The sequence below is a fragment of the Anneissia japonica genome, unplaced genomic scaffold (assembly GCF_011630105.1).
Source record: "Anneissia japonica isolate Jap-2015-1 unplaced genomic scaffold, ASM1163010v1 scaffold1764_len714935_cov166, whole genome shotgun sequence".
Taxonomy (NCBI): domain Eukaryota; kingdom Metazoa; phylum Echinodermata; class Crinoidea; order Comatulida; family Comatulidae; genus Anneissia; species Anneissia japonica.
In genome coordinates this window covers 331,025-342,573 of record NW_022757468.1, presented here as the reverse complement: position 1 = coordinate 342,573, position 11,549 = coordinate 331,025, and the positions used below count along the sequence as shown (strand labels likewise).

The 11,549-nt window shown below is 33.9% G+C and overlaps 1 protein-coding gene across 1 annotated transcript in view; it reads left to right on the top strand.

Annotated features, from left to right (window-relative positions):
- Positions 1 to 11,549, top strand: part of LOC117124772 (succinate--CoA ligase [ADP-forming] subunit beta, mitochondrial-like) — a 12,404-nt gene extending 855 nt beyond the window's left edge. The window contains 12 exon segments of the mRNA XM_033271095.1: positions 1,047 to 1,212; positions 2,481 to 2,580; positions 3,445 to 3,535; positions 5,818 to 5,889; positions 6,189 to 6,291; positions 6,905 to 6,972; positions 7,366 to 7,451; positions 7,690 to 7,862; positions 8,737 to 8,879; positions 9,982 to 10,102; positions 10,220 to 10,308; positions 11,107 to 11,549. Of these exon segments, the coding sequence (XP_033126986.1) occupies positions 1,047 to 1,212; positions 2,481 to 2,580; positions 3,445 to 3,535; positions 5,818 to 5,889; positions 6,189 to 6,291; positions 6,905 to 6,972; positions 7,366 to 7,451; positions 7,690 to 7,862; positions 8,737 to 8,879; positions 9,982 to 10,102; positions 10,220 to 10,308; positions 11,107 to 11,181 (1,287 nt within the window). The 3' untranslated portion in view covers positions 11,182 to 11,549.

Here is an 11,549-nt window from a genome sequence, read left to right as displayed (position 1 = left end):
GTGACGGTAATTCTCAATTATACACGGGTATATTAATCGCAAAATATCATTATAATAAATCAAAATCTTTAAAAATATTCTATTATATAATACTAAGCAATGATTATATTGGACATATTCATCAGTAATACAGACTTTATGTGTAAATTTAATAACAATTATGCCGTTTGAATCATCCTCAAATGTACACATCTTTCGATCAGCGGACTCGAGAATCGTAAGATTTGAGAAAATCAAAAAAATTGTTGAGTAGCATCAGATCTAATTCATACTTGGCATATATATTAAATATATAATTCTTAAAATTACAGGATGGTTTTTAAAATTTACAGAGCTTACAAAATATGTGTAAATGATGCTTAATTTCAAAGAAAATGTTCCGTACACTGTAACTCCGTGACCGATCAATGAAAAAAATATTTTTAAATAGCGCAAGTAAACTTTGACCTGTTTACTTTGTAAATAAGTTCAAATGCTAGCGAATGCAACCAATAAACGATTTAATACGATTTTTTCTAATCTGGATGCAAGATGCAAAACCAAAACAATCAGCATCGGCGTCGCGACAACGATAACAGTCCGTGACGTCACTCCTCTAACATAACTACATATGGAACACATTGAACACTAAATGAAATATATTAGGCTAAGCCTAATATTAATAATAATATCAATATATTTTATTAGATGCCTAGGCTACTGTAAGTCTATGAAAAGTCTTTATTCTTTCTTTATGCTAAAACACATCAACCTTGTGGCTGAATTCAATTGCACAATTTTATTTACAATAAGGTTATATAATTTCATTAATAAAGTAGGCTAAAGTAAATATATGTGACATGATTTTTTTATTTTGAATCATAATTTTTTTTATAATATTGTATGATGATGGAGAAAAATAATTATACAACTGCTCTGCTGCTGGTGTGAACGCGATAAAAATCTGCTGTCACTGAACTGTCTAGGAGGAGGCATTATCACTGTTGTTCAGATTATAGTACAGTACTAACTAGTATTAACATTAGATTGATATTGTTTTCATTCAGGTTGCTGCAGCCACTTGTAATCAATTACTTAATGGACAACAGCGTAGAAATTTGTCTCTTCATGAATATCTAAGTTTCAATCTGCTACAAGAAGCAGGTGTGCCAATCCCAGGTGCTAAGGTAGCGATGACACCTGATGAGGCATACCAAGCAGCAAAAGACCTAGGTAAGAATTCACACACGATAAAATCTCAAAAAATTACCTTCAAAGATTTATCTATGACATTGAATTGCTTTTTAAAATTATGAAGTATGTTATGAGACTAGTGAGACAAATTGGGACGAGGTCTTGAGTACTCTGTAGCCTACAATTCTACCGTGAATTCACCTGAAGCAGCGTATTGCATACATAAATGCTAGTCTCAGATGTGCTACTTTGTTTTAATTACTGTGTATTGTATGTGAACAGACTAGTATACTGTTCATTATGTTGTTTATGAAATATGTTAACTTCCATCCAATGACATTGACCAAATAATGCAGTTTTCACTAGTTTTCAGTTTTTGGGGAGGCATAGACACTATGTTGTCTTCTGGCAGTTAACTCTAGAAGAGTATATCCGGTAGAGGTCATGTGTGTAAATTTGGTGGAGGTGCATGATATGGTACTACCACGAGGTAGGGGGTACTCTATTAGAAAACGAATAGATTTTGGCCTCAAAGACTACTGTCTTTTTGCCATTTCATCATTTCAATAAAATACGCTAAACAAAGTGTAAAAAAGTCTTGTCTAGTTGATAATACTGAGACTACTATAAACATCTGTTGAACGTCCATCAAGCTCCTATACCTCCAAAACTATTCAACTCTACAAACATTTTGCACCATACGCAGATATCTCTACCATCTCCTTTGAGAACAAGAAGAATGTCATAAACACTGGTCATTGTCGCAGATTTTTAACAGCAAAGGGAACACCACCACACATAACCTATTCTTCATGCAGATAGTAAACGTAATACAGTATAAGGCATAGATACATGCACCCGCTGGGAGCCTATTTTTTAATAGTGGTTTTATATAAGGACAATTTGCTTCAGTATCCGTAGAAAATGCTTGCAGCAGGACGACGATTTTTTATACCGCCTAAAGTCAGGTACTTACTGCATCCGACGGTCGTTTGCCGATGCGATTCAATGTAGAACGCAATACCACCACGCACGTGCAAGGGATCGTTTCTAGTTACTAACCATCCCGACTGCCACTGACAATCAGCAGACGGCATCGCGTCAACTGAAGCTCACGGGGAGCAGATTTGGATTCGTCAGCCGACGGTCGTCTGATGCAGTGAGTGCCCAGATTAAGTCTCAATAATGTACCTGGACATGAAAAGGAAACAAATGAGATTGGTACAACACTAGGCTTCTACACAGGTTTCAATAATCATCAACTCGTCATTTTTTTTTATTTCTTGATTATAATTTGTTATTTGCAGGAGGAAATGATGTAGTAATCAAAGCACAAGTCCTGGCCGGAGGAAGGGGGAAAGGTCACTTTGAAAGTGGTCTTAAAGGAGGTGTCAAGTTAGCTTTTTCGTAAGTATTTGCTTTAATACTGAATTATATCAGATGAAAATTGCAAAGGGAGGAGGCTATGATTAGTGTAATACTAATAATAGTATTATTATTATTATATTAGTTTTAATTTCTTTTTCACTAGCAAACTTGTTATTAACATTATTATTAATGTATGTTTTTATTATTACAGGTATTATGGATTATATGAAATTAGAATATACTATACTTTTTGAACTTTGTTTCTTGAGGCTAACATTGTCACAATTTAGAAACACATTTTTTTGTGAAACTGTTAATTTTTAAAAATTTGCATTAGTTGCTGACAATGGCATACCAATATGAAATACAGCAGGTATTTGAAAAATAGTATCAGCCACTGCAAGAATTTTTAGCAGATTTTAACACTTTTCCGAAGATCGTTGAGAGTGCGTATGTGATCAGATTGACATGTAGTGAATACTACAAGAACTACAAACATTTTAGCTTTACAATGGTACCAAACACTTTGTTCTAATCACAATCTGTGACTCGTACAGTAAAATGAAAATGACTCACTTTTTGAGATTTACGCAATTTCGCACAATGAAAGCTGAGATAATTGTGATTTCATGAAAGTAAATCAATACCACTCTACGCTAATGTAAGCAAACAAATAGTGAAATACTTACGATCAGACTGAATATATTGTTTAAATTGTTAGTACATGTCAGTAATTACCCCATCTATCGGATTCTGTAAAAAAAAACCTGAAACACGGAGATCTCCGTGTTTTGGTGGGCAAGCATTGCATTACCAAACACAGAGATCTCTGTGTTTGTCGGGCAGAGTGTAATTATTAATTCTTTGATTAGCATTTATTAATACAAATTACTCGCATTCAAGACCAACAGAAGTTCGTGAAATTGCATCACAGATGATTGGCAACAAGTTAATAACCAAACAAACAGGAGCTGCTGGCAGGCCATGTAATTCAGTAAGTTATTTGTATTTTTTATTTATTAATATTAGTTAAGGGATGGTGCCAATTTTATTGTACTTTGTGTACCGAAGTAGACTGCAGTACATGTGGCACTACCTAAGCCCTTTCGTTAATCAGGTAGGTGTGGTTATGTTCACTGAAGCATTGAAATGTTAACGAAATTGAGTGAGATTGCTGTTTAATATGAAGACTAATACTATACCCTCTACCGCATCTTCTGTTGTACACGCGGTACATGAATCTGCCAATTTTGATATTGAGTTTTGTAGTTAATTTATTGTCTGCCGAAGTTTTTGAGTTTGTACTACGCTGGGATTATTTGGTGTTATTAAATAGGAAAAGGAAACCTACAATATTTTTCCCGAGAAAAAATAGACCCAAACAGTAAAACAATAGAACATTTTGTAGATATTCGTCAATTATGGTTGAATAAATAAAGGAGATGTTTAATATTGATTTTTTTTTTTACTTAGTGTAAAACATTTTAATTATGCTGTTATTTACATGTGAGAAATTTACTGGGAAACAAATCCTATTTGTAGTTACTGTATGTGCAGTACCAACAACTTGTTCATCGCTCGTATCCATAATATCAGTTACTTTTGACTGTAGGCCTATGGTTTTTAGATTAAAGTTCACTCCACTCCAATGCCATTTTATGTGATGTTTTATTTTCTTAATCAAGTATCATCAAGAGGAATAATAATATAATACAGAGAGACACAATATTATGATATAATTTACCGTACCAGAAATCCTAATGGCCAGTCACAAACAATCATCTTGAGAAAGTATATTGGGATTGAGAATAAACAATCCTGACTGAAACAAAGAGTGGCAAATCTAGATTAGAACAAGTTAATGTTATAGGAAAATAAATGGTGTAACATTGCAACACATCACTGATCATTTCAAAGAAAACGAACCTGAGCTGGAAGCTGCAGGAATTAGCAAGTTCACTGTTCATCGGTTAATGATGCCGCCAAGAAGTGGAACCAGCAGTGCTAGATATTTTAAAAGCAAGTGAAAGTGCAAGTACCTGCTAAGTCACACTGCGCAACAAAGAATCAACACTTTGATCTACATTTTTGCCAATCGCAGTGCAAAATATTGAATGAAGTGTGTGAATTTTGCAAGGACAAATGTTTGCGGTTGTCGTGTGATGACAAAAATAAAGTTGATGTTGGGACCCTTGCTGTGAGCTGGTACTTCCAGATACGACAGTTTTTTTTTTGGACTCTGACCGACCGAACTACAACGATCACAATTTTCCATATGATCCAAAATAATTCCATCGGGTATCATGTCATGAAAACTAAGGCAAAATTAATTACTCAGCCCACATGATCAAGAAGTGTGGAACCTGACCAGCATCGTACCAGATCTACCTGCCCAGCAAGCCATGTTAGATATAGATTAACTGGTCCAACGTATGTTTTTAACCAGGCAGAATCTTATCCAGAAGACTTGGAGAGTTGATTGAAGATGCGACTGTTGGGGAGGAAAAATCAGTTGTAATGATTTTAGCTGACAGAGGACCAGATTGGTCAACAGAATCCATCCATACATAAATATGCCAGGGACATTATTATGGTGGGACTATTACTTCGACTACAACTACTACGTGGCAAATCTGACTGCCGGATATTCAAAGGAAAATCCGATTGAAAACTTTTGGGCCCCGTTGTTGAATAAACTAGCTTCAGTCACATTGCCCATAACATTTCCAAGAAAAGATACGCCACCCATTGAGCAAAGATATTTAAGCGACGATGAAGTATTCGACGATGCCATTAACATTCTAAATAACTATTGGCGCATTAAACATGATGGATTCCGAATATATCCCCTAATGGTACTTAGTATACAGAATCTTAAAAGAGTGTTTCAGAAATGAACTAAATTTCTTGGCATTCTGAAAGGGGTAGGACACATCTCAGTAATAAATGTCACTTATTACTAATGTACCAGTTTACCTCATTCTGAATTGGAGCATATATGTGCTGGCAGTACAAAAAATGATTGAAGGCTAAAACATTAATTGTGCTCTATGTATGTTTTAACCTTCAATCAATTGTGTACCTCATTATTTTTCTGCTCTATTTTGCATAGTGTCATTGGCAGACACATCAAAATTGCTGCTTGCTGCTGTGGGCTGCTTGTGGCCCCGCGGGCTGCACTTTCATCTAGAAAACATATCAAATATAAATTTTCTAAAATACCAATAAATAAAAATATTTATAATCTTCCATAATGCTTTTCTGTTTTTTTTTCAGGTTTTGGTTTGTGAGAGAATGTATTCAAGACGTGAATATTACTTTGCAATTACATTAGATAGATCATATATGGTACGTAGTATATTTAATAATATATTTTAAAATTTTCCTGCTTATGCCAGATAAACCCATATTCCAACTGATATGTGGAGATTTTTGTAATGAAAAATGCAAGAGTGCTTTATAAATCAAGTCTCTTCATGAGGTTTTAGGAGTAGGACTTCTTTTTAGTTGCGAGGAATTGAACCCAGGACCCTGAGATTGAAAGGAAAGCATTTTAACCACTTAACTCCACTCCATGTTAGTGTTAAATTTGTAAAATAGAGCATACACTCATTGATTAAAAGTCTTATTAACTTTTAAATATATAGGGACCTGTAATTATTGCAAGTTCACAGGGTGGAGTGAATATTGAAGAAATAGCTCAAGAAAGTCCAGATTCTATTGTCAAACAAGGCATTGATATCAAAGAAGGTATAATCACTGCCATTCAGGATAGGATAATGAAGGATAATGGAGAATGGTGGTGGTGATGATAATGATGGTATTGATGACAATTGCAATATTGATGGTGATGGTGATGGTGATGATGATGATGATAGTAGTGAAGAAAATGATAATGGCGATAATGATAGTGTTTAAATGATGATGATGGTGTTTACGATGATAACGACAATATTGATGATGATGATACTGATAATGTTGATTATGAAGCTGTTGATGTTGTTGAAAGTGATGTTGGTGGTGATGAAGTTGATGATGATGATGATGATGTTGATTATGATAGTGACTATACTGTTGATCTAGATGATTATTATGTTGAAAATGATGATGACAATTGCAATGCTGTAATGTTGCTGACTATTATGATGGTGATGCCATGGAATATTATATTGATGAAGACACTGATGATAATAACAATATTGATATTAAGGATAAATCATTTTTACTTAATAATAATATATAAATAATGCTTAAACAACATAATGTATGGTACTACAAAATATAAGAAATTATCTTTTGATTATTTTGATTCAAGAATTTAACTTAATATCAAATTATATTGTTTGCTTAATGATTTCTAAAGGGTTGACAAAAGAGACAGCAATAGATGTAGCAAAGAAGATTGGCTTTTCAGATGGCTGTGTTGCAGAGGTATGTCTGGTCATACTAGAAGGGGTTGAGAGGTGTCAGAGCTCTTTGTTGAACTTGACTCAACAATATGTGATAAAGACAGGAGCTCCATTGTTCTACAATAATGCTTACTTAAATCCATATAAACAACCACAACACTCTACCTCTCCCAAAAAACGTTTATGATAGTAGACTAATACAGTGTGGGAAAGGAAAAGAATGAAAATATTTTGTCATATATATATATACTTACTTTAGACTCCTGTCCAGACTATCAAATTTTATTTGACAAAAACATGTCATGATGACATGACATTATGACCATATATAGGCACATCATGGCTATATATGGGCATACAACATTTTTATATAGTGGATAGAGCTTTATATATGATTGTTTATTTGATGTTGTAGGCTGCTGACACCTTTATTAAACTGTATGAACTGTTGATTAAGTATGATGCAACAATGCTGGAAATTAACCCACTGTAAACCATTAAAAAAATACCCAATGCTAATTATTGATGGTAGGTGCTTGTGGGATATTAGAAATTACGACAAATGGAGGGGTTTTCCACATATTTATTATGATCATCATCATTACCACTGTCTATTGAATGCCTCTCCAAATGTCTCCTTGCACTCTTTGTTTTACATGCCATTTGCTTTTATAGGTATGTGTAAATTTTGTGTGTACATAATAAATACTTGTAATATGTACCCTTTTAATTGCTTATTTCTATTTTCAGTTTTATGCATGGACTGTAAGATCAACTTTGATGACAATGCATCATACAGACAAAAAGACATCCATGCTCTGAGAGACCAGGCTCAAGAAGATCCTAGAGAGGTGGAGGCATCCAAGTCAAACCTCAATTACATACAGCTTGATGGCACAATAGGTTGTCTTGGTAAGTTTAAAATTTCCATTTCCTAGTTGGATTCTATGATGATCATACCACTACTAATGCTGTTATATATTAATGATATAATTATAAAAACATTGGCAGTGGTGCATCAGTGTAGTATACTAATGTAATACACTAGTGTTGTTTCGGGTACAGTAAGGGCCTTCCAAAAACTATTAAACCGCTTGTATTGCATTTTTGCCTTCCTCACTACTATATCTACCGCGAGTTCATTTAGCACTGGAACGTAGGCTGGTATGCTCATGGGGGAATGCGAAAAATGACAATGCAGAACTAAATTTCTAATCCAATGAAATCTCAGTGGTCAGTTTTAGCATTTTTAGCCAGTTAGTGAAATTATTTTCTTGCCATGGGGGCATCCACACCCCCCTGAGCCTACTCCCAAGTAGCACTATTTATATTGTGCCAAATGATGAAGTCGCCTTAATATATTTTTGGTCTCCATTTTTGAACTAGAAATCAAATATTTATTTACGAGAGAAAGGAAGGAAGATGGGCTCACAATTGTCTGTAGAGGATATTTCCTAAGTCAAATTTGCCTAACTCAAATAATTTCTAAGTCGATCTTATTTTACATGCCAAAATGTCCATTAATTAATGATCTGTAAACTCGAAACCCGTTTATTGAAGGACAAGCCCTTTTGTGGCAGTACTTTTTGAAATAGGATTACATTCCAACAAAACCACGAGAATCTGTCCTCTTACAGTTCTATATTCTTTGGTCTAAGTGAATGTTTGATATTAAGTTGTTTTTTTTTATACTTGGTCAAAATATTCTAATATATTTCATATAATGTATAGATTGTAAAGTAAGTGTCGTTTGTATTGATAAATACACAATCTGGTTTACCCCCAGTAAATGGTGCTGGTTTAGCTATGTCTACAATGGACATCATCAAATTGCATGGTGGAGCCCCAGCTAACTTTTTAGATGTTGGGGGAGGAGCTACAAAAGACCAGGTGAAGGAAGCCTTCAAGCTCATCACCTCAGATCCCAATGTAAGTTTAAGCAAAGAAGATAGTATGCCTAGAAGTCTGACTATCCTGATTTTTTATGCACAAAATGAAACGAAAAATGCAGTACTACCACTTGATAAGGGCCACCTTATAATTTGAATACGGCTCGAAATTTGAACAGGCTTTCTTTACACGCAGCACACACTCGACACAAATTTTACATGTATATCACCCCTTTCGAAGGATGGTTCCCAATTTGTTTTAGTACTTTTCGTGATAGGATTCCGTTTCAAATAAACTTCAACAGTCACACCTTGCTATTCTATACTCTTTGGTTTAAGTGAAATCGTGTTTAAACTGCCACCTTTTATGTTGCATAGCCGATTTTGCGACACTCTTCGGTTTAAAATTAGCACGATTAATTTCCCAACCAAATACAAACTATACATTTTCTGAAAGGAAATTGCATGAGAAAACAATTTATACCTACAATCATTCATCAAAATATTATCTTCTTTTTTATGTTAATACCTATTTCTATGTTTCCACTAATCCACATTCGTTGGTATTTGTTTATTCCTAGAAAATGTATACTTTTCAGGGATAGGATATTATAATACATACTTGAAGTATCGAAATGCACACCATCGTGTCGGGATTCAATATTTTGACATGAATTATCTCATATTCCTGATGATAACATAATTAATGTCGAAATATTGAATCCCGACACGATGGCATTTCAATACTTGGAGTATGTATTATACTACCTTATCTGAGATTAATCAGTGGACCTTTCAGTTTTCAGGGATAGTTGTAATACTTTCATACAAATGAGGCTTGCCATGCCAAAACCAACATCAGCGACAAAAGCATGAAAAGTAGAATGGAATATGAAATCCCTTGTCCCAGTTCTATACTTTAACATTAACTTTATATGTTGTCGAAAAGGCAGTTTGATTATCACTTATGTTTTTATAAATCTTTTTTTGTGTAATATATGTTTAGTTTTTGGACCTTGACAAGCAACTATCATTTATTTTTTATTTGACATTAATTCAAACTTGTATTTGAATTTTTCTATAGCCATTATCATTACTATTGATTATTGTTGATGGATTAAATAATGTCCTATATTCGGTAGGTGAATGCAATTCTGGTTAATATCTTTGGTGGCATCATGCGATGTGATGTGATTGCTCAAGGCATTATTGCAGCAGCCAGCGACCTCAGTCTTAAAATGCCTATTGTCTGCCGGTTACAAGGTTAGTGTATGCCAATCAATATGTGACTGTAAACAGAGGTTAATTTTCATAACAGGAAACATGTCATTGTACACTTGATTTATAATTAAAGTTCTTGTGAATTTTTTTTTTTCTTAGGAACTCAAGTTGAAGATGCTAAGGCATTAATTGCCGCTAGTGAAATGAAAATTATTGCTTGCAATGATCTTGAAGAAGCAGCAAAAATGGTAAATATATAATCTATTGTGAAATTTTTAACTCATCCGTAAATAGGATCAAAAGATGCATTAGAAACTAAGTCTCTTTTAGATGGCTTAGGTATTGGAACTGTTTTTCGTTGTGAGGAAAAACAAAAAGAAATCCTGCGGTGACAGATTAAACACAAGACTCTTGGATTTAAAAGCAACCATCTTAACCACCATTTTTTTAAGTGGTATAATGTTGTGTAAACATAACACAAATGATGACATAATTAATGTCGAAATATTGAATCCCGACACGATGGATGCATTTCGATACTTGGAGTATGTATTATACTATCTTATCTGAGATTAATCAGTGGACATTTCGGTTAATGTTGTGTAATGTACTTGGATTTATATAATGCTTTATACCGAAGTCTCAATGTATTTGAGGTGTGGACTAGCTTATACAATATCTTACTTCTCCCGAAAGGGTCTCTTTGTGTCTGAGCTACCTGGTAAACCGGTGCCAGCTATCTCTTGTCAGTCCTCAACAGGGCCTGCATGAACCGGTGTGACCCCCTAATCATCTCGAAAGATGTACTGGGATTTTAAAGTGCACATGTTATATATCTGAGAAGACTTGTTTCACCACCAGAGTATGCCGCTCAAACCTGCACCGATATTATCGCTGTACATTGCAGTGTCCTGCCTAAACCGATTGGCCATTCGAATTGCCATATAATAATAATAAAACCTAAGATCAATGCAGATATTTCTAAAACTAATAAAAATTTTATTATAACTATTGTCTAATAAATGTATTATGTTCTTTTTTCCCAGGTTGTTAAATTGTCTGCGATTGTGGAGTTAGCAAAACAAGCATCCATAGATGTTCAATTTGAGCTGCCGTTGTAATCCAAAATAAAAATAATTAAAAATATTATTAATGCAAAAAGATGGACTGTTATTTTTTATTTCATTTCAAAACGTGTATATACTGTAGGTATTAAAAAGTACAAATTTTTGTTTATTAATCCAACATTGTTGTACAGACTGTCAATTATTACAAGTTCAAAGTTCAAAACGCAACATAATTTAAAATATTAAAACTGAATATGGTGGTGTTGTAGGCATAGTTTGTTATATATTTATGTGTACTTGTTCAAACTTTAACTTAAAATGAAATTAAGATGCTAATATTAATGTGTAATGAAAGAAAACAAATCATCAGACGCTGTCTCAGTTGACAGTTTTAAAGAATAAAAATGAATTTCTAATGAGTA